At 47.7% G+C, this 23,292-nt stretch overlaps 1 protein-coding gene across 6 annotated transcripts in view; it reads left to right on the top strand.

The window, feature by feature from the left end:
- The window catches only part of Sfxn5 (sideroflexin 5), a 111,781-nt gene that overhangs the window by 58,910 nt on the left and 29,579 nt on the right, over positions 1–23,292 (top strand). For all 6 annotated transcript variants that reach the window (XM_033764769.1, XM_033764768.1, XM_010609605.3 and 3 more), the window contains 4 exons: positions 1,978–2,031; positions 2,955–3,011; positions 4,289–4,354; positions 13,104–13,194. In XM_033764769.1, coding sequence (XP_033620660.1) covers positions 1,978–2,031; positions 2,955–3,011; positions 4,289–4,354; positions 13,104–13,194 — 268 coding nt within the window. The remainder of the gene's footprint in view (positions 1–1,977; positions 2,032–2,954; positions 3,012–4,288; positions 4,355–13,103; positions 13,195–23,292) is intronic.

The raw sequence follows: 23,292 nt of genomic DNA, 5'->3' as shown, positions 1-23,292 counted from the left end.
TCAATTTCTGGTACCAGAAGAAAAAAAAAAAAGAAAGGAAAGATATTTTGCTAAAAAGTACTGGGGTGGGGGTTGCACGGGGGAAATGAGCAGTGCTCTGGTGAATAGTTGTGGGGGAAAATGCAAGGAGTTCCCTTGGGCTGTATCTTATGATGTTCCTGGTGACCCAAGCACACTTCCAGGATGAGGTGAGGGTTCTGGGTGAGAAAACAGTGAAGTCCACAGCAGATTGTGCTGTATAAGCTACAGAATTACAGGAGAGGCTGAGCCCTAAACAGTGGACTGGCAGGGATTGCCCCAGGCTTCAGGCTTTCAGGGGTAGTCAAATGTGCATATGTACACACACACACACACACACACACACACACACACACACTCACACACACACCACTGCTCTCTAGGTTCAGCCTTTCTCCTTTCTGGCCCTGAGTAGGAGGAGAACCTGGGTCCCTGGGGCACCCCTCAGCATGTGGGATCTCATCACAATGAGGTTATTTCTGTTGACTTCACACAAAACCTAGAACAGAATTTTAAACAGAAGACCACCAAGGACAAACCCTTCCATTTGTAGGGAAAGCTAACGCCCCAAAGGGAATTGCCTTGCAGCAGAGACCACAAAGATGGCCCTGAAGGTGAGCCCTAAGGTTCCTGGTTTTCAGTCCAGTCCCCAGAGCTGCCACTGCAAAGAAAAACTGAATAGAGGGTGGGGATGTAGCTCAGTGATGCAGTGCCTGCCTGGCAAGTGTGAGGCCCTGAGTTTGACTCCTGGCACCAAAAAAGAAAAGTGAAAAAAATAACTGAATAAATATCTTATTCTAGGAGAAAAATCTCACAAGAGAACTCCTTATTGGTGCTACAAAATGGCTTTACATTATATAATTTTATTCAAACTGAAATGGGCCAATAAATATGTGTGTGTTCACTGTTTTAAAACATTTTAATGTTTAAAGCATGATTTACTAATGCTACTGAGGATGTCTAGAATTTGATTTACTGAATAGTATTGAATGTTTATACTTACTCCTTACAGAAATTCTTGCCAAAGAGCCATTTTATCTATAGGAATAATAAATAAGTCAATGTGTGGATGGCTGTGCACATTTTTCCCATATGCAGTGGTACTTGGTAGATGTTATTTTGCACACAAACACTTAGAAGGTAATCTTGAGGGATATCCATGGACCCCTGAAGAACAAGCCATGGTCAGTGTCAAGATCACAGTTAATCTTGACCTAAACCAAAAAAGTAGTGTGTGAGTGTAACTCTCTGGTGCTGTTTGGGTTTGGGAATCATGGATCCACACCCGTGTGTCCATACTTAGTCTTTCACGTGTATCTGTTCATTCTTTCATTCATTCACGCAACAACCATTTATCAGACATCTATTTCCATTCAGTAAGTTAAACATGGTGTAAGTTTTCACTTCATTCAGAGTCTGAGATAACAAAGTCCCCCAAATTCTATTTATAAATCACTTAAAGTGTTTGAAATAATTGTTATTTAATCTCTACAAAATCCTCTAGGATGGCTAGGGCTCAAAGTTTAAGTCACCTGAGTGGACATGGAGGTGTTCCTTTGTTTGCTTGTTTATTTTTATTGGCTCCTCTAAATTATGGAAGAATGCATACCCACTGCTAATAAGAATAGAGAAATACTTAAGAAGAATGTGAGGAACCTGCGATGACCTCCCGAGAAATCCACAGTTAATAGTCAGGATGTGCTCCAGATTTCTTCATGCTTGGAGACATACATGTATGTGTTTGTGTATATGGCTATATGTGAGTTCTTTTGTACATGAATAGACTTATGCTATAGTATAATCTTGCAACTTGATTGTTTTCATCATATACCATCTCACCACAGGCATGGGTTTGTACAGGTCCAGCTCACTCTTGTTCACATATGTGTATTTCTTCTGTGCAAAAGTGTGAGATGTTTCTTTTGCCATCTTCAACCTTGTTCCTCTCTTGGTCTTCAGGTTGTGGGTCTTCTCCTGCCCAACCAGACTCTGGCATCCACTGTCTTCTGGCAGGTAAGGGTCTCCACAAGCAGAAGTCTCCTCAAGGAGGGATCCAGACATTTGCCAGTTGGGAACTCCCTACCCCAGGGTCTCCTGTTCTGTTCAGGACCCTGCTCTAGCCCAAATACTACTGGAGAAAAAAACAAGACATTGGCCTAGCTGAACAGGCTTCCTGCAGCCCAGAATGCCTTCACCATTATGTGTCACTCTAACTTTGGATGGAGGTGATGAAGGGACTGGGCACCCTGCCTGGAACATGATGGTTTGTTGGTGGCAGCCCACTCTGTCCTTTAACTATGTCTTATGGCCAGTGATCTGAGGTCCACAGCCTCATTTTGACATCAAATTTCACTAAAATCTGCAGGTGAAGATTGAACCACTCCAATCCCAATGTAGTGAAGTGCATTGCAGATGACCGTCCTCTCTTCATGGGAACAGTCCAGTTAGTTGTAGCTCCCTGAAAACAACTGAGGATGACTCCTTGTGTCTTTGTAGAGGAAGAAAATCTGTCTTTTGGGATAAAATGTTAAGAGAAGCTTCCTTTCACAAAATTGCTAAGTGTTTCCATGGCTGGGCATTGGTGGTGTGCACACCTGGGAGTTTGCAAAAAGGGCAGGGCTGTCAATGGCTCCACCTTCTGTCCAACAAGTACTCAAGGGTGATGTGGCAGAGGTATTGGGGCAGTAGATGTCATGGTTCCAAGAGAGGGGCCTGACTGTGTGGGGCTGGCTGCTGTAGTTTGGCAGGAAATGAGTGGTTTTCTGAGACTCGACACTTCCAATGCTAATGGTGGCATAGCCTTGGGAAAACTGGGTCAGTTGGGCATGCTATCCAGTGGGGTGGAGCTGGAGACTGCCCTGTGCCTTTCTGTCTGTGGCCTTTCAGGGAATGTGACCACACCTTGCCTGACATCTTCTCTCCTTGCTACCTTTCAGTGGCTGAACCAGAGCCACAATGCCTGTGTCAACTATGCAAACCGCAATGCTACCAAGGTGAGTGTCACTGCCCTCCACCTGGGGGTGGGTTCAGCCTGGGAGGAGCCCAGTCCTCGCTACATGGTGACATCATTATTACTGGTGTTAGCATTGGCCTCCTGTACCGTATTCACACTGCCAGCTCCTCTGTCAGGACAACAGACCCAGCTTACCTGGCTAGAGCTAACTGGAGCCTCTAAGGCAGGGCCTGTAAAGGAGGGTGTTTGGGGAGTCATAAAAGGGATGAATTTTTCTCACTTCAGAATTCTCCTTGGGTAGCTCTTACACTCAGGTCATGGATTCAGACCGTGTTAAGTGTACTGGGGACTGAATTCCCCTACAGTGTCCTCCAAGCTTGCCTGGAAGTTGCCTCAGTGCCCAGCTCCCAGACTGCTGACAACATAGCCTAAGAGCTGCTCTTGAGGGATAGGGATCTGAGAGGTCTGGGACCTTTTCCCTCAAGTCCCCTGCACCCTGGAACAAGCCCATGGTGGAGGTCTGGTTGCTCTTCTGTTTTCCAGGAAGGGCTGCAGGGTCTCTGCTTTGCTGGTAACACCACCTCTCTTCCTAGCCAATCTTCACTCCAAAGGCAAAGGGCAGAGAGAAGGAATCTAGGTAGCCTCTTGGGGATCACCTGTTTGGGAAAGGGAGGATCTTAGCATATTCTAATGCTGGCAAAGAGGTGGGTGAGGTTATCAGGGTCCTAGGACTCAGGATGCCTCCTCACTGCTGTACCCACAGACTAAGGCTCTCTCTTGTAGGCTTCATGTATTTGCTTCTCAGCTGGGCTGGCTCCTATTTACCTTAAACCAAGTGTCTCCAAAATTGCAGTTGCAGTAAAGACATGTTCCTTAGGTTTGTTTTGTTTTGTTTTTCCTAAATTTTCTGTGTTGGAACTAGGGATGTATTTTTGTATAGAAATACTGTCAGCTATTGACAAGGAATCCCAGTGGCTGCCTGGGCTGAGGGGACCTGTGAGAGCCAGCCAGTTACCAGCCTTGACACTACCATACTACGCAGACTGCTCTCGGTGCTAGATGCGCACTAGCCTCCCTATACTGGAGCCCACCACCCAGCCACAGAGGACCCATTCTGCTCTGGGCCTTCCTGCCTCCAGCCATTAGAGTCTGCCGGTGACTGTTCTAGATCAGGGCAGAAGGGGAACGGGCCCTTAGGCACCTCCTTGGGCATTGCTGCTTTGTGTTCCCACACTGGAACTCCTGGGGTGATTTGCAAGGGTGGAGTGCGGCACATTGGGTGCCCAATGGGCCTGCGGTTCTGCATTTTTCTTCCAGCCTTCCCCAGCATCCAAGTTCATCCAGGGTTACCTGGGAGCTGTCATCAGTGCCGTCTCCATTGCTGTGAGTAACTCCTTGCTCCACCCCTCAGTCCATAGCTCTTGCCCCCACTGAGCACTGTGGGTGGACCCTTGTCCCAGAGCCAGGGCTGGAAAGGATGCAGAGATAGGGTCTGTGGGAGCTGTAGGGGCAGGCGTGCCTGGCAGGGAAAAGTCTGTAACAGCAAAAGAGCACTAACGTGTGCTCCAGCGTTTGGAGGTAGATGGAACTACTACTCTTCTCCAGGCTCCATGGTCAGGGTGTTAACCCTCAATCTTCCTGAAGCTGCTGATCCTCATGCTCAGGAATGTAGTTCATACACTGTTGGCCACGGGTCAACTCCCCTTTGCGCTTGGCCTGAGCCCCCAGGGCATTCCTCCTCTGTGGCCATACTCCTGTGGTTACGTGACCAGCCCATCCTGAAGGTCTATAGGCTTCTGAAGACAAGGCCATTAGGCTCACTTTGAACCTTCATAGAACTTTGAGAATAGGGGAGTTTGTAGACTGACTGAGAAAAATGTAGATGAATGATGGGTACTTGTTCCCAAAGAGGATAGAGAACAAGTGACATAGCTAGGAGCCTGGGCCAGAACTGGAGTGGAACCTCAAACTCCTAAGACCTTGTCCAGCCCTGATCCGACCCCGTGCCTACATCTGGCATTCTCTACATCTCTTCTGGGGTGGGCTCCTGTGGCCATCTCCAGAAGACAAAATCTCTTTTCACAACTTTGTTGTTTCCTTCATTTTACAATGCATCCATGTAATTGGTAAGAAAACACAAAGATAATGAATAAATTAATATATTTCAATCTTTTGGTTTAACCTCCTTTCCTCATCTTTCCTGTGCCATTAAATATCATAATGGTTTATGACTAGGTAATAATGCATTGTATCCTACACCACACTCAATTCTGTTGTTCTTCTAAATTAAAGATTTTGGGTTGCCTTGAAATGTCCTCATTTATTTATTTCATTCCCACATAGACTGAGTCACTTCCAAATAGCTGTTAGTGGTGTATCCTATCACACGCCCAAGATCTCTTTCCTTTCTTTTTCTTTTTTGCCCGCACTTCCTTTCTTGAACTCTCACGTCTTAATGCTAGTGGGAAGCCACATGCTGTCAAACCTATGTAGATGGCTCACCAAGAGACTGCCACCCCACCTCAGTGGGCCTGCAGCCCAGCATAGGACTTACTTTGCAGGGAATCAGACAAATTGGGGGTTCCTATTTCTGGGGGCTTGCTGAGCCAAGGTCAAGGCCTCCACTGAGAGTGGGAAAGGGCTCCTTAAGATGAGAAGAGCTGATCAGTGGTCTTCCCAGCTTACCAGATGGAAAAGCCCCTTTCCCCCTTGGAGATGTACAGGTGAGGTGGGCAGGAAGAGGAAGAGGTCACAGCCGGAAGGAAGCTGAGTGATCCTGAGGGCTTGAAGGAAGGGGAATCTCTGTCCTAGTGGGTGTCCTTCTCCCACAAACCTGGTGCCATGGAAACAAGGTGCATCTTCTGCAGAGAGCTCTGGCCTCTGTGTCCCTAGTCCTCATCATCCCATGCATGGGACCACAGTAGTGCCATATAGTCACTTTCCAGAGCCACAGCTGGCCCAGATGACAAGTGGTACTTCTAGACTGGGCCCATCAGAATTACCATGGATGTGGGATCTCCAGGGCTCCCAGAGCTGGGGTCTCTGCAGCAGGGCCTGGGGGCCACACTCTGGGCTATGCCACTGTAGGGAAGCCCTCTTCCCTCCTCCTTCCTCCATATCTAGTCACAGAGTCCCTTGGAGGCGGCTTTTCCCAGCCCATGCTGCTCTTCCTCAGCCCAAATCCAAGAAACTTCTGTTCTTCCCACACTCTCAGTTGTGCCCCATGTCCCTGTCCTCTTATTGTTCCACAGCCTGAGACTCGTCCCCAGCTGGATTACAAGTTAACCAGGGACAGGCCCCAGGTGTCCTCCCCCCACAGAGGAGATCACAGAACACTGCTCCATAAATATTATTAATTAGGCTGCTGATTGATTGCTGGCCTCAGGAGGCCCCTCTCCTCTCCCATCCACAAGCCTTAGCGGTGGCAGTGGCAGGCCTCTGCCTGACGTCTTCACACAGTCAGGGGCTCACTTCGGCAGATGGAGCGGAGTTTCTGACTTGGAAAGTCTGCAGCTCGCTTGCTTCTCTTTTGTGTATATAAATCACAAAACCTCCAAAGAAAGAGGCTTTATTTTATTTTCCTTTCCCTTGTTCTCTGGAACCCCAGGCCCTGCGGCCTCATTAACTGATCTCTACTTCAATTAGTGACAAATCCCCTCCCAGGGAGAGCCTGTTAGGAAGAGATGACCTGCAAACAAGTGTCACAGCCCCAGTGGTTGGCCTGGCTCTGGCATTAATTAAAACGAGTCCCTACGAGCAGGCAGCCTGGATGTGGCTGACAGGCTGAGAGCAGGTTCCAGGGACTGAGGTGACTGGCGTGGAGGACAGACCTCCTCTGTGGACCCTGAAGGGTCCTCCCTCCCTCTCAGAAGAGCTCCTGGCACTGGTCAGCACTCTGCCCCCCAGTCAGGCATCCCTGGTTTGCAGGCCCCCAAGTGAAATCCCACGTGGACTCTAGGACCACAAGGGTTAGGAGCCTCTCAGTGAACCTCCTAAATAGATGTGGCAATGTCTGATTTCTTGCTTGAGAATAAAAAAGAAACTCCATCTTAAGTTATTTTTGAAATCTTAACAGTTTGCTGTCTTTTAACAAAGGAAGCCTCTCTCTGTCCTCATTGTGTTTTTGTCCTGGAGTTTGTACAAAACACTTCTGTGCTCAGCCCTCACTAGCTCTGCCAGAGCGAGAGATTGGGCAAGACCCTTGGTGTCTGGCACTCTGTAGGGGCTGGGACCATAGCGGATGTGACCATCAGGTTACAAAGGAGGGAAACTGAGAGCACTGTGTGATGTGCTCAGAATTATTCTGATGAGGTTGACCCTGGAGCAGGGTGGGACCAGAAGGGCACCTAAGTCACAGTCAGTGGGTTGACTTGTAGGACAGACAGAGAGAGCCAGGGGACAGTAGGGCTAGGTGTCTGGGGTTGGGGGAGGACACAGTACATGCAGAAGCCCAGGAGGAGAGACAGGCCCCAGGCACTTGTCAAAAAGTGAGTCTCTGCTGTGTGGGGAGCAAGGGTGAGGAGGTGATTGGGACAAAGTAGAGAAGTAGCAGGGGCCAGTCACAAAGTACTCTAAATGACTTTCTGAGGAGGTCACTGGTCATAGGAACCCTCCCCTGGTTTAGGGATTGGGTATGGCAGGGGCCTGGGCACAAGTGGCTGGAGGAGAAATCATTGTGGGTGGGAGGGATTTGGCAGGTACAATGAACAGACCACTCATGGTCACAGGGTCCTTTGTAAGGGTGGACCCTAGGCAGGGGAGAAAGACTGAGGGCCGAAGTCCTACATGACCAGTCAGGTGCTGGTTGGTGGAACCAGCTGAAAGAGATGCTTCATTCCTTGAACCCTTTCCCATCAGCTAGGTCTCAGCTGGCTGAAGTCTCCCCTGCTGGGCAGTGCTGACATCCTTTTTCAAAGGTTCCAGGGCTGAGCGGGCCCTTTCTACATAGGGTGCAGCGGATATCTGTTAGCCTTTTCTACCAGACACTGGAGGATGAGGAGGAACCCAAGGAATCCTGAGGTGAACCCTACACTTCCTGTTCTCACTGCTGCCCAGTGATTCCATGGCAACTAGCCATGTCCCCTCAATGGTCAGACTGGCAAATAATCATAGTAATAGTACCAATGGCTAACACTTCAGGAACACCTATACTGTGCCACTATTTAGGTATTTGTCCCCATTTTTCAAATGAGGAAACTGAGGGAAGGTGTGAAGTCAGTGACAGAACCTGTCAGGCTTACTCACAAATTCTTGTTGATACTCAAAAACTCCCTGCCAACCCTGTGCCATGAGAGGCCAGAAAAAGCCAAGCAGTATTTCAACTTCCATGCGGGAGGAACCAATACCATGCCCTTGATAGGCAGGTCCTTTCCAGGTACCCTGACAGCAGTGGAGGAAAGTTTTTGAGAGGCTTCTCCACCTTCAGATCCTGGGCCTCTGTTTTTCTGGCCAAAGTCAAATCCGCCACATATCTCTGTCCCTTCTCCAGAGTATGCCCTCCTCCTGCAGAACAGGCTGGCTGTGTGGCAAAGTGGACCCCAGGCCCTTCTGTGCTTCTCCACGTCTGGAGGGAAAGGGAAATTCAGCACCTGTGAATTCTGGACCAGACTTGTCTCACCACTTTTGCTATGAGTGGCTGCTGGGTTGGAGGGGCCGTCAAATGGACCCCATGGCAGAATCTGAAGTGTTTCAGAAGCCTGCAGATGGTGACGTTGGCAGTGGCAAGTCAGGCATGAAGCCTGTCTCTGCATCTATTCTGGGGAGGACAAGTTGCTGTCCCCCTCTTATATGGAAGGGTCTAATGTAATTGGTTTCCCCTGCACTGGTCCCTGTGGAGCTCGGTTCAGGGGTCAGGGTTGGCTACTAGCAAACAAGCCACTGAGCTGCAGCTAGAGCTGACTGATGCTTTAGCCTGTGCGTCACTCTGCCTTAGCCACCCTGGCCCCTTTGCTCCTGAGTCCACTGCCAACCAGCAAGCTGGCTGGAGCTGAAGGACTATTGACCTCCTTGGTGGGTCATGGGTCCCCTTGATGACCAAATTTATTCTACAGAGCACGCCCTCTGGTGGGTACTTTTGGTACTTCAGTGATTCGGTGACCAGCCCCAGCCTGTGGCCTCCAGGAATCACAAACCCCTGACCATCCCTTGCACTGTTACCCACCACCCAAGAGTGGATCTAAATTATGACCTCATGGCATCCCTCCTGTCATTATATATTTTCTCCTTACAGGCAGGTCTTCTCTGTGCCTCTTGTTTCTTTTCTTTCTGACTCAGAGATCACTTGATTTATTCAGAAGCATTTGTAAGCCCTTACTCATTTCACTCAAATTCAGTGAGGAACAAGAGACATAGGCCCTATGCCCTAGTACTTAAGCTCTATTGGGAGACATAGATTTTTTGTTGTTGTTGTTTTTTGAGACAGGGTCTCACTATGTAGTTAAGACTGTTCTGGAACTCACTATGTAGCCCAGGCTGGTAGGTCCGGAGTGCTGGGATTACAGGCGTGCACCACTATACCCGGCTGGGAGACATAGATCTTTAGTAAAGAGTCCAGAGGTAAAAATATTTCTGTGTCTAAGTTTTTATCTCAGATACATGTATTATTTTGATTCAGAAATTTATAAGAAGGTAAACAAATATGTGATAAGAGACTGTAATAGGTACATGCAAGAAAAACTTCCAGATTTATCAAGAGACTATCAAGGGGGCCTTGAACCAAGAGGAGGCCCAACATTTTAGGCTGAAAGTAAGGAAGCCACAGAGGGACAGCACTCAAAGGCCTGAGGTAAGGGTGGGGGTAGATATTGGCTCATCAAAGGAATGAGGAGACAGCCAGGTGCCTGGAGCCCTGGAAACAGCAAAGTTGAGTGGTCACACAGGATTGTGTGGCTTCCACGTGCTGTGAGGAGCCACTGAAGGCCATTAAGCAAGTCTGTATGTTCAGGTTACTTTGGCTACTGAGGAGAGTAGGTCAATATTTTGGGCTCTGGCAAGAGGGGCAGGACTGGAAGAGGGAGCCTGGTTAGGAGGCAGTCGTGTGGGTTGGGGTAGTGAGTGCTAAGTAGGAACAGAGAAAGAAGAGCTACATTCAAGTTATCCAGGAGCTAGAACAGGTAGCCATGGAGTAGATGTAGGCTCAGAGAGGCTCCAGTCCAGGAAAACCCCAAGGTTCCTAGCAGGTGATCTGGTAGCTGGTGGGGTGGACAGGGTATTGGTGAGGCAGGGCTTGACACCCTCCAATTGGGGGCATGCTGTTGCCCGCAGAAACAAAGTTTTCCCCAGGCAGTAGCATGTGTGGCTGGAGTGGTGGACACAGCTGGGTGAGACTGGAATGCAGCTGTCACTCCAGCCCCACCCAGTGCCTCCTCCTTATAGAAATGATGCTCCTCTTGATCTAGAAAGATGTTGATATTTAAGGATGCAGCCCTGGCTGCATAGCTCATGATACTGAAGTTTTTGTGTCATAGAACTCCCATCCCCACCTGCCATTCTTGGAGCTGGCCAGCCCTATCCTTGTCTTGTGGAAAACTGCTCTTGCTAAGCAAGCAGACGATCTTAAGTGGCATGCAGACATTAAGCATCATTCCTTGAGAAGGGCAATTGGAGAGTAAATTCATTAAGAGAATTGGAGAGTACATTCATTAAGAATGAAGCTTTGGGCCGGGCATGGTGGTGGCACATGCCTGTAATCCCAGCACTCTGGAGGCTGAGGCAGGAGGATCGCTGTGAGTTCAAGGCCAGCCTGGGCTAATATAGTGAGTTCCAGGTCAGTCTCAACTACATAGACCCTGTCTCAAAAAAAAAAAAAAAGAGTGAAACTTTGGAACCAGTATGAATGGGTGAGAGATTCAGCAAGACACGTGTATGTATCTGCGAACAGGCCAACATGGCCAAGCTCAGGGCAGGGGCCAGGGATCAGCAAAGTGGGAGGAGACCAGAGCTGGGAGTCCACCCAGTGACAGCAGTCACCCTGCTCACAGCCAGCAGTAGGCCTAGGGGCAGGATGGCACAGACCCAGAGGAGGCAAGTGACTGTTACTCTCCTCCTGTCTGAGGCCCCAGCCCAGGTCTTAACTGCCCCAGCACTTTGGACAGGCACAATCTGGGAAGGAGCCCAGGGTGGGCTGCAGACCGGGGGCTGGATGCCCGTCTGTTCTGGCTCCTCGGAGCCTATTGGCCTGAAACATTTGGTAAAGACCATTAAAATTAAAAAGCCAAGTGGCTGGGGCCTCAGAATGCCAGCTCGTTTTCCCTGGCATGGTGGGTCCTGTTTAAGGGAACCAGCTGGCATTAATGGCACACAACTCATCATGAACAGCAGCTAGCGATCAGAAAAATCAGAGCTAATAATCAAGTTCGGGAAAGATAATGAGATATGGAACAATCACTGCTGAGGGTCCCCCGGGGTCTATTTTAACAGCCTCCAAATAAGCTACAAAATAGAAATTAACCAAACAGGAGCTCCATTTGGGTAGAGGGGGAAAACAAACAAGGTACAGATTTGCACAAAAATTCCTTGTGTGGCCAAGCACAGGCCTAGAACCCATGGGACATAGCTATGGCCTGAGGGAAGCCTGGGACCTTCTCTGAGTGTTTCCCTCTGACTCTGACCACCAGGCCATTGCAGCTGCTAGGAGGAGAAGGAAGAGGTAGGAACGCTTCCTGACAGCTTTAGGGCATGGGAGGCCCGAGGAGCCCTGTGACCAAGACCTTGCTTTCTCTCTTCCTTCCTACGCTGGACTCCACTTAGGGTAGAGGAAACATAGCTGTCACTGCTGGATTATGGCAGTCCTTGCCAGTGGGGAGAATGGCCAGCCAGGAAGGGGAGAGTTTTGGGGAAGCAGGGTCTATACTGCATCCTGCAAGCAGTGGCCTGTATTCCTCCTTGCCCTCCTGTCATGCCACAGCCCTGCCCCTAAGAAGCTACCATGGGGAAGGTTCCAGAAAGCTCCAAGTTTCCTTGCTGGCTTCTGGAATGGTTCCTTCTCCCCACCCCCACCCCAGATTTTCTCATCTTTCCAAGGGAGAGTGTGAGTCTTTGAACACAAGCCTTCTGACTTCAAACTGATGGGCATAGGGTAGCTTAAAGACTCCTATCTTCTGTTTTCCATTCCTCTGGACACCTGCCTCAGGTGGGCCTTTGCCACGGGATCTCTTGCTATGCAAACATCCAGTCCTAAGTGGCATGCAGACATCACAGACTCATTCCTCAAGAAGGAGGTCAATTGGAAAGTAAATAATGAACAGTTGGGATTGATACTTTGGAGCTAGCAGACCCAGGTTCAAATCCTAGCTTTAACTGCCTTGGCATAGCTGTCTGTCCTCTGTGAATTTATTTAACCTCTCTAATCCTATCTCAAATCTGAGAAAGGGGGCAACATTAAGACGCTGCCTGTGGACATTTGCTGAGCACTGCAGAGGTCTCCCAGATCCCTGCCTCCTCCCGGCTGTTGACATTAGGGCCAAACCATGTGTCTTCTGGCTCCCTACATGGTTTTGCTCACTGCACTTTTTTTTGGAGGTGCAGAGGGCTATTTCTTAGTATTTCTGTGTTGGGGAGACCTGGACATGGTGAGCCCCATCTTTGTGGCCAAGCAGCAAAGGCCAGGGTACCTGGCAGTGTCCAGGCCTTCCCCTGCTGTACCAGTGAAGTGAGACCCAGCTGCTCCATGTCCCCAGAAGTAAGGACAAGGGCTGGACTCTGAACATCAACATGAGGCTTAGAATGGAGGTCGAGTTTCTGAAGTCAGGCAGAGAATGGTTAATGACTTACTTGCCACTGTTAGTAAGTGGTACGGGTATAGAATTCAGAGGGGCACCCAAGAGAACAAGTGTAGCATGAGTTGGGGGGCAGAGTCCAGACATAGGGACCAGCACAGACAAAGGCCCCAAGGCCAGAGTATCTGATGGACACAATATGGTATTGAAGGGCTGCATGTGGGTGCTAGGAGTTGGGTGTGGGGTGTGGAGGGGTTGTACCTTCTTGTGCAGACTGTGGGACAGAATTGCAGAGGGAAGATGACCCGTCACTGCTCTTCCTCTGGTCCTGCCCCCTTCCTCCCATGAGCTACCACAGCACCATATGCTTTTTCTTTTTCTTTTTTTTTTTTTTTTTTCCTTTTTTCCTTTCCAAGGTGGGCCTTAATGTCCTGGTTCAGAAAGCCAACAAGTTCACCCCAGCCACCCGCCTTCTCGTCCAGAGATTTGTGCCATTCCCTGCTGTAGGTAAGACTTGTATGGTGTGTAGACATCCTTGTGCCATCCATGGGTAGGGGGCTGCAGGCTCTCAGCCGGTTGGATGGACAGCTGTCCACAACTCCCCTGATGCCTGCAGACTCCAGCTGGGGAACTGGAACAAAATGTGTGGAGAGAGAAGGGCTGACAGGGGCCCACTGACCGGCTCCATGCCAGGGATTTGGCTTTTAGCACAAGAATTCTTAACCTGGGGTCCGTATACCTCCAAGGGTCAATAAATAGAATGCAATGGATCTTCTGAACTTGGAAAAAGTTTTACTAACTTCTACGTAAAATTTAACATTTTTTCTGCCATGAAGGTACCCAGAAAACCACAATAAGGTACAAGACCTCTGGTTGAGATTTGAGAAATCACAGATATTTTCATATTGCATCACAGTTGTTACTCAGAGACCTTAAAATATCACTTTTGCTCGACACTAGTCCAAAATTATCATATTTAATACATTTACTGCTAGATCATATTTTTAATTTCTTACTTAAAAGCACATCTCTTAATCACAATTTAAAATTTTCTGATAACCTGTTTCAATATAATCCTTTTGTAGTCCTGTGAATTTTGGGGTTTTTGTTTTGGTACCAGAGATTGAACTCAGGACCTTGGGCTTTCGAGGTAGGTGGTGGCACTGCTGAGCTAAATCCCCAGCCCCCTGTGAATTTTGTTTTATACATTTAGAAAAATTATTCCGAGAGGGATGCAGCGGCTTCACCTGACTGTCAGTGGGTTCTTGGCACAAAAGAAGGTTTGAGCCGGGGATTTAGCTCAGCAGTTCGGTGGCCTGCCTTGTAAGCGCAAGGACCTGAGTTCAATCCCCGGTACCAAAAAAACAAAAAACAAGAAAAAAAAAAAAAAGTTCGGTGGCGCCCCTTATAAGCAAGGACCTGAGTTCAATCCCCGGTACCAAAAAAACAAAAAACAAGAAAAAAAAAAAAATAAGGTTTGAGCTTCTGCTGGGCCCTGGGGCTGCTGCAAAGTCCAGCCTGGATTTTAGGAAGCCTACACCCTAGTGGAAAGTTTTCCAAAAAGAAATAAACAATATCAGGGCAGGAGATTTAGCTCAGGGGCCAGGGATTTCTCTCAGTGGTACCACTGCCTGCCTCAGAAGCACAATGTCCTGAGTTCAATCCCTGGTACAAAGAAATGAAAAGAAATAATATCAAAAGCAGTACAAAGCAGTACACAGTTAGTCATCAGAAGAGAATCATAAGCAAATGCTTAAACCCTAAACCAGAGTTCCCTCCAGTTGGTGCCCGAGGACAGGAGGGGCTGGGCTTGGCACAGGGCCTGAGAACCCCCAACCTCTCTGGTGCCAAGGCTCAGAGTGAGGAGCCCAGAGTCAGACCCAGAGTCACAGCCTTGACCCTAATCTTCACTTGAGGGCTCACTCCCCCATCTGTAAAATGCAGACACCAGTACCCACCTCCTACAGACAAGAGCCCTGGGAGGAGCAAGTGAGACCACAGACCAGATTCCACTGATTGGCAAGTACTTTGGAGCACCTGAGAGCCCATGAGAAAGTAGGAGGTCTTTCTTGGGCAGCTTCATCTCCTCCATGGCCCAGAGGCTCATAAACTAGAACTAACCACCCAGTTGAGCCTCAGCCGACCCAGATAATTGCTATAGCAACTCCACACTTTTAATGAACTCTCAGCTATTTCTGTCATGGACCATTAATGGAATATCTCTTTAGATCTGACTTTGTTACAGGGTCTAATTGAGCAAACGTGGCTGTCCAACTAGTGTTTGTGGCCATTGGGGCTGGAGGGTCATAAGCAGCTTGAGAAAGGGCAGCCTTTAGCTGCCCTGGACTGGATCTAGGACTCACCAGAGATGTTATCTGCCCTTGCACCAAACCTCATATAACAACTTTGCCACCGGCCCATTCCAGGCCTGCTCTGCTACCATTTTGCTGTGTGACCTTGAGGTGTTCTTAACCTGTCTGGGATTCCCTCAAGAGGAAAGGCCCTTCCTGTGGTCTGAGCCTTTTTGACTTGCCTGTTTTGGGCTCCACCCAAATTCCTCTCTAATCTCAGCCTTCTCTCACAAGTGCAGCCAACTGTTGGGCTTCTTGAGGTCTCCCCATCTCAAGCCAATTTGCAACCCTGGTGGTCCTGGCCCCCCAGGATCTCATGAGAAGCCTATCCTTTCTGCACCCCAGGCCCATCTGCAATTGGGCACTTGCCAACTCCCCTGACCAGTGCGGCCCGATGCTATGTGAGATGAAAAGTCATGCCACTCCCCCACCAGGCTCCAAAGCCACCTGGTCCTCTTAAGCCATCGTCTAGCCCCTGTACCTTATCCCACATGCCCTGGCCAAGACTGAGCATCTCATTCTACAGCTACAGGGGGACTCAATGAGCCATGTGTGCATGTGGGAAGTAGGTGGGGGCAAATAGAGGTGAGCATGTGAAGCCTTTGCTGTTGAGAAGGGTGTGTGTGTGTGTGTGTGTGTGTGTGTGTGTATGTGTGTAGTAAAAGGGGACACTCAAGGTGATGGGGTCCCAAAGAGGCCTATGTGCCCTGTGCTCAGGCCATACCCACACCCACTCTCTTTTTTTGAGACAGGGTCTCACTATGTATTTCAGGCCAGCCTTGAACTCACTTTGTAGCCCAGTCTGGTCTCGAACTGGCAGTGATCTTTCTGCCTCATCCTCCAGAGTGCTGGGATTATAGGCGTGCACCACCACGCTTGGCCCACAGGCACTCTCCTGAGCAGGCTGCAAACAAGGAGACTTCCCAAATTCATTGCTTCTTCCCATGGCTCTGCCAGGCCCTTCCCAGCCTGAAGCCTGGGAGGTAGGAGGAGACGTCTCCTCTCTGAGCTCCATGCTGTTGACAGAACACCCTGAGACATTCAGGCACAGGATGCTTGGTCCTTTTATTTGCTGCTGGGACCTTCTGCACAGACAGCAGTGCCTCCCCTGGGTTTGCAGAGGCCTGGACTCCCAGGGGCTACCCAACTGTCCTCCCCTCACTGGTCCTCACTGTGTGCTGTGAGGCCCCAGAGGCAGTGTGTACCATCCTCATTTTACAGAAAAATAAGCAAATTCAGACTTGCTGAAAGTTATATTGAGCTGGCCCAAGCCCAGGCTCTCAGACTCAGCCAAAGGCCATTTCAAGCCTATGTGGATAACGCCTCTGTAGCTGAGAAACTGAGGGCTGTATCCAGAGGTGGCCGAGGCCACTCAGTGTCCTCCATGCTGTTCAGGAGCATTCTACCTCCAAGTTCACCCCTGACTTGTCCAGCTGGAATTATGTGCAGGTGTGTGCATGTGCCGGTGTGTGCATATGTGTGACTGATGCCTGTGCGTGTGTATGCCGAGTGTGTGGGCGCCTCTCTCCCTCAAGGTGGTTTTAGAGCTGTGCCGTGCCCCTGGTGTAGAACAGCAGTCATGTGGGAAATCTCAGTTTCTATTTATACGTGGAGATGTTAGGGAAGACGGTGAGCCTGGAGCATGTGTGCTGGCATCGGAATCGATTGGGGACTGGTAATTAATTTGTTTAGACCTTAATTAATTCTCCAGTTCTTTCTTATTTGTGGACTGTCACGCTTAATTGTGTTCAGAAGCTCGAGCTCAGAGCAGGCCCTCCATTAATTGACGTGTGGTTACTGCGAGGTGGAAGTTAATGGTTTGGGAAGCTGGGCAAACAGTGTAATTAAAGGTCAATAGAGGAGACATTGGAAAAATACACACCCCCAGGTCTGGCTGCCAGTCTCCCCAAGCAGACTTCATTCTAGAATAGCCTTTCTGAGAGGCCATGGGAAAGGGTGGGTGTCACCAGCAGGAGGAGCACTAGGCGGGAGTTCTAGGGCAGGGGGTTCCAGGGTGGGGCACTGGCCAGAGGAATAGACACACTTATCAGGATGGCAGGTGCTTTGGAGAGGTGAAGACCCTGGGGGTGACTTCTAAAGCTGGGGCCACAGGCTCTGTATCTGTGTGTGAAGGTCACCAAAGACTGCCTGGCTCTGTCCCCAAGGGGAAGGGGACAGCAGTGAGAACCATGTGCTAATACGGACCCCGTCCTGTCCCTGAGCTTCTGAAGGGGGAGGCTTGAGCCTCAGCCTAAGCCTCAGCCTGTTGGCTCCTTCCACAGAAGAATAACTTTCCCTGTGGATGGAAAATGCCAGCCTCAGCATTGATTTGCTCAGCATTGAAATGGCTTCTTCTGGTGTTATCTCCAGTAGTCTCTTCTGTTAAATGTCAAAACTTATTTTGTTGCCACAAAGAAAACCTCTGTGCTTACCAGCGAGCCGGTGCTCAGGGTGTGCGGGCAGCCTCTGGGACAGGGTCTCCCTTTTGTTCACACCCAGTATGCCCTACTCCTGATCTCCTGTGCCCCTTTACCCCCAGACCACATGAGTTTTGATGCCATTCCTTCCCTCTTCATGCCATTGCTCCTCTGTGCTCAGACTGCCCCCCTAGTCCAGAAGGTGCTCACTGCTTGCTGCCTGAGCCACGAGGGGTCAGCCCAGGTCTGAGCACAGTTCTCAGGCTCGCTGCTCTTCCATCGGTTGTCCCTTTGAGTAGGAGACAGTAGAGTGCGCCTGTGGCAGCCCTATAACATGCATTCCCTCCATCAAGGTCAGAAGCACTTCCTGTGCCATTCCAGGCCCGTGAGGCTGCACTGAAGGCTGTGTCCCTCCCTCTAGTTGCCCTGCACTAGCCCCTGCCTATATCCCTTACAGCTGTGGTGAATCTCTCTTGCCACTTTTTGAGGCAGTCCTGGAAGTCCTCTTTCTTAAGTGTCTTTAGTTGTGCTGTTGTGGCTACCTCCATGTCCTGAATTGACTCAAAATATTTACATTTCAGGGTCATTTTTATTTTGAGGAGGATCCCGAAGTTGCACACTGTCAGATATGGTGAATGAGGTAGATGAGGGTACACTGTAATGTTTTTTATGAGTCTGGCTTTTCATTGGATGATACTTGCATCCACATTCACCATATTTTTGATCAACACCTTATAAAGACACTCATAAAACAAGACTTCAAGTTTCTTCAGAAAGTGGCAATAATGATAGTATAAGTGTTCAAAGTGAGAGGGAGAATTTTGAGGGGATTAATGGCAATGTGTCTTACTGTAATACATTTTAAAAATTTAAATATCACCATATACTTCTACCATACTTTGTTTATTATAGTGTTTTTTCATTTTTAAATTGCTTTTGACTGTACTATTTGTTTGTATAAGTTTTCACCATCATCCTCATCCACTCATTAGGCCTTGGGTGGATGCTCAGTGGGGTTACCACTTATCAGCTCATCCTGGGCATGTCATCCAACTTTTCTGGGCCATGGTTGCCCCGTCTATAAAGTGGGGCAATTATTATCTCTAGGCAAAGTTTTCCTAGAGATTAAACTTGTCAATCTCTTGGCACATGATGAGTGCTCAATAAACATTAGTCCTCCTGCAGCTCCACATTCCGCAACCAGGGTGGTCAAAACCAGAGATGACAAATTTCTGACATCAGGGAACTTGTGGTTTGGAGGGAGGGGGTAGTGAAATGCTCAAAATGGCACAAAAAGCAAAAGTCTCAGTGATGAGTGCTGTAAAATTTCATAGAGGATGAAATTTGTTAGACATTATTTCTAAATCAACTTCCAACATTCCTAGATTTCTGTGGAGTGGGGCAGAGACAGAGACATAGAGAGACAGAGACAGAGAGTCATGCTTTGCTAGGTCATTAAATTTTGCCCTCAAAGAAATATGTGGGCATAGGGGTGTGGATTTTTTGTTTTGTTTTGTTTTTTGTTTTTTGAGACAGGGTCTCATTATGTAGTTGAGACTGACCTGGAACTCACTATGTAGCCCAGGCTGGTCTCGAACTCACAGTGATCCTCCTGCCTCAGCCTCCCGAGTGCTGGGATTACAGGCATGCGCCACCATGCCCAGCTGGGGTGTGGATTTTGAGGAGCCATGGAACAGCTGTGTTGTCAGAGGTCCCTGGATGGGCAGGTGGACTTGACTGGGTGTGCCCAAACTGAGGACAAGCTCAGAACTGCTATGGGTCCCAGTGTGCTTCAGGCCCCAAGTGGCAGACCAAGCAGTGGGTCTGAACCATCCAGAAGGATGTCTGTAGTGGTGTGGCCTGGGGTTCTATCTTCTGTTTCATCCCTTTCAGTTATTTCATGACTGTCTTGCATGGAGGAAGCCTGTAACTCATATTCAAGGAATAGGGACACCAGCCTGGCAGTACTGCAAATTCCTGCAGAATACAGAGTTTTAAAAGATCTGTAGGGCCAGGGGCCAGGGACGAAGCTCAGTGTTGCCATGTCTGCCTGGCAAATGCAAAGTCCTGAGTTCAATCCCTGGTTAAAAAAAAAAAAAAGTGTAGAGCTGGGCTGATGAGAGCACACCAAGCTTGATATAAGGAGTGCTCTTCAAAAATTGTAGCTGCACAAATGTTAGGGTGCCAAGACTTGGCTTGCCTGAAGTACTCTGGTTGAAGAGCCAGAGACCCAGGAGACTTAATGGGTCTACAATGTGGCAGGTGGCTCTGATGGGGCTCACTCAGATTTCCAAGGCATTATAAAGTACGATGACCAGAATGCAAGAGTTGTGTTCAGAGTAGCTCAGATAAGTAGGAGCCCAGCAAGGGGGCAGGATCTTCTGAAAAATGAGTCTTTTATTGCCATTAATTGCCTGACCCCTTTGGAAAGTGTTCAGTTAGCAGATTGGCCTAAAAAGCTGTGAGTGGCACTCCCACGTGACCAAGTCACCTGTTTATGGGCAGCTTGCCCAGGACCTGACATACAGTAGGTGCTTAGTAAATATTGAGTGAATGGCTTTCTAATTCAGAGATGGTATATTATAGTTCCTAAAATCCAGATGGCAGAGAAACCCAGGGCCAGAGAAGGTGGGACAGTGTGAGACAGTGGGGAGGGGGGTTAATGGATGCAGGAGGGACCAGGAACCCGGAGGGGGGCAGCAGGGGAGGAGTGGGGCCTTGAGTACAAGCCTAGGGTATGAGCTTTATCTTAGGGCTAATGAAGAACCATTGCAGTCTTGAGTTGGGGAGTGGTTGTGATTAGAGGGAGTTTTTCAGACAACAAATGTTAGCAGGAATCTTATATTAAGAGATTCCAAACTTCAGAGTCAGCCTACACCTATTTTTACAGGCTGATTTTTAGTCCAGAAATTCCCAGTCCTGAATTGGTGACACTTCAATATGGGTTGTGAAAGTCTCCCCAGATTCTCAAGCTACAGTATTTAAAAGAAAATCTGTGCCATTTAGTGCTGCCACTCAGAGCAACAGAGAATATTGTGTAACGAAACAAATATTAGGGCACACATCCTCCTTTGATAATCAGCACAGCTTCCAAGGCAGAGGGGTTGCATTCTGGTGTGATTCGCACGAGAGAACGTGTGTGTGTGTGTGTGTGTGTGTGTGTGTGTGTGTGAGAGAGAGGGGGGGAGGGAGAGGGAGAGAGAGAGAGAGAGAGAGAGAGAGAGAGAGAGAGAGGGAGAGGGAGTAAATGTGGTGCTGTTTATACACACGCACTTGTGAATATGCAGATCTTCTCTGGCAGGAAGTAAGAACCTGGCTATGGTGGTTACCTCTGGAGAAGGGTAGAGCTAAGGTCCAGGGCTGAGAAGAAGATTCTCTTGACTCACTGTTGTTTCCAGTACTGGGGATTGAACCCAAGGCTTTGCACATGTTAGGCAAGCACACTACCACTGAGCTCACCCTTGTTTTAAATTTTAAAATGTTTAAAATGTTCTTTTATTGAAATGGGGACTTGCTAAATTGCCCAGGATGACCTTGAACTAGTGGTCTTCTTGCCTCAGCCTGCAGAGTGACTGGGATTACAGGCATGCATCACCATGCCAGCTAAGATTCAGATTTTAATATTCACTCTTTTACCCAATTTGAACTCTTTAGTATGTGCATATGACCTGCAAAATAGTAAAAGGGAAGGCAGCAAAGAAGGAGAGCAGACAGGAGGAAAGGTGGGCACTGTCTGCCCTTCCTTGCAGATGAGGACTTTCCTAGGGTTAGTCTAGAGCTTAAGATCGAAACTCAAGTCTTCTAGTTGCTATTAGATTATTTGGTTTGTTTGTTTCATGAATTGGCTCTGTCTTTGTCACTTTTCTCGTTGCTAAGACCCAACACCAGATGCCTACAATTTAAAGGAGGAAAGGTTTATTTTGGCTCACAGTTTGAAGAGTTTTTAGTCGATAGTTGGCTGGCTCCGAAGCAGAATGGCATGGATAGAGGAAACTGCTCACCTCATGGCATTCGGGAAGCAGAGAGAGAAAAGCAAGGATTGGGGAAGGGAGATATAGCCTTCTGGGTCACACCCATAACGACCGGCCTCCTGACCAGGCCCCACCTCCTAGCCGCAAGTCAGCTGCAATGCCACTGCAATCCAGTCACCTTCCAAATGTCCCACCAGTGATCCCATGAGGCTTTAGGGAGACATCTAGATATAAACCATACAGGCTCTCTTCTTTCTGGTGATGTGTAATTGTCATATGAAGTCAGCCCTACTCTCTCCAGAAATAGGTTCAGTATATCCCTCCAGATTCAAGGAAACAATTAATACAAAAGTAAATGAATCACTGCTTACTTACCATATCTGTAGAAATATAATTGAATACAATAGGATCAAATATGTGTACTATTCTGAAGCTGCTTTTTACCCTCACAATACATTTGGATGTCTTTTCCATTGCTGTCATAAAATTCTAATATATCCTTTTTTTTTCTTCATACTGGGGATTAAACCCAGTACCTGACTCATGATAGGCAAATGCTCTATAACTGAGCTACATTCACAGCCCTTTTCTTCTTTCATTTTATTTTTGAGACAGGGTCTCACTAAGTTGCCCAGGCTGGCCTTGAATTTGTGATTTTCCTGTCTTGACCTCCCTAGCAGCAGGGATTATAGGTGTGTACCACTACCACCATGGTTTAATTTATCTTTCTTAACAAATGCAGTAGTTCACTCTGTGGCTACTTTTGTTTAAATTATGAAATATCTCAACTACAATGTAAATTGAGGAAACAGAGAAAGAAAATGTTTGTTATGTTCAAAACCCTCCATGCTCTCCACACTTGATTCTGGTCTTTCTCCTGCACCCTGTGTCTCCTCCCCATTTAACTGTTTGCATGTTCCCTAGACCACCAATTGCATGGTTTACGTTTTTTTTTAAAGTCTACATTAATAGTATCACTGTATATGTCCTTTTGCAACTTACTTTTCTCTGGTTTTGAGGTTTATCCATATCAACACACATGCATCTGCTTCTGCTTTTGTTGCACTTGAAGGCATGAAATTTTGTTTCCCTGTGTCTTCTTCAACACCTCTTTAACATTTGGTATTATCAGTCTTTTTAAATTTCATCTACCTGAAATTATTCATTTATCATTTACATTTACAGGTTTATAATTCCTGGTGGGATTGAGAATCTTTCTTCACTTCATTGGGCATTTGAGTTTCCAAATAGATGAAAATAAGGAGACTCTTATTTATATCATACACAAAAATAAATTCCTAAAGACCTAAGTATGAAAAGAAAAATTTTTAAACTTTTTAAAGAAAATGTAGATGAACATTGAAATAATGGCAGAGCTTCTTAATGGTAAAAAGTATACCAGAAAGGGAAGAATTGTTTGTGTGAGTACGTATTAAACTATATAATGGGCATCATCAACGAAGTGGGAAAAACAAGCCACAGTCTGGGAATAGCCATGTGTCAACAATTTAGCTAATAAGAATTAGTCTCTAACATATAAAGAACCCTTGTAAGTTGATTTTTTTCTTACATTCAGAAATCTGTCTTTGACAATTAATAAGGTTAAGCTTGTGTTTATTGTTCTTTGCATTATATTTTATGAATTTCTTACTCATTTTTCTGTGATTTTGATCGCTACATCTTTTCTTAATTTTTAAAGCTCTTTATTTATTGCACAGATGTTTTTAGCTGAAATGAGCCAAATCTCTCAACTCAGACACCCAGGCCTCCCTTGCTTCTGATTGTTCTGCCTGCTGTTCAGCGGGCTTCATCTTCAAGCTAGCTCCTGTCACAGTTGTATGTTGCTTCTTGTTTATTTGTTTTGGT

This window comes from Fukomys damarensis, unplaced genomic scaffold (genome assembly GCF_012274545.1).
Source record: "Fukomys damarensis isolate Sample0158 unplaced genomic scaffold, DMR_v1.0_HiC HiC_scaffold_2, whole genome shotgun sequence".
In the NCBI taxonomy this organism is placed as follows: domain Eukaryota; kingdom Metazoa; phylum Chordata; class Mammalia; order Rodentia; family Bathyergidae; genus Fukomys; species Fukomys damarensis.
Note: the sequence above shows the minus strand (reverse complement) of the source record. Positions and strands in the feature narration are given on the sequence as shown.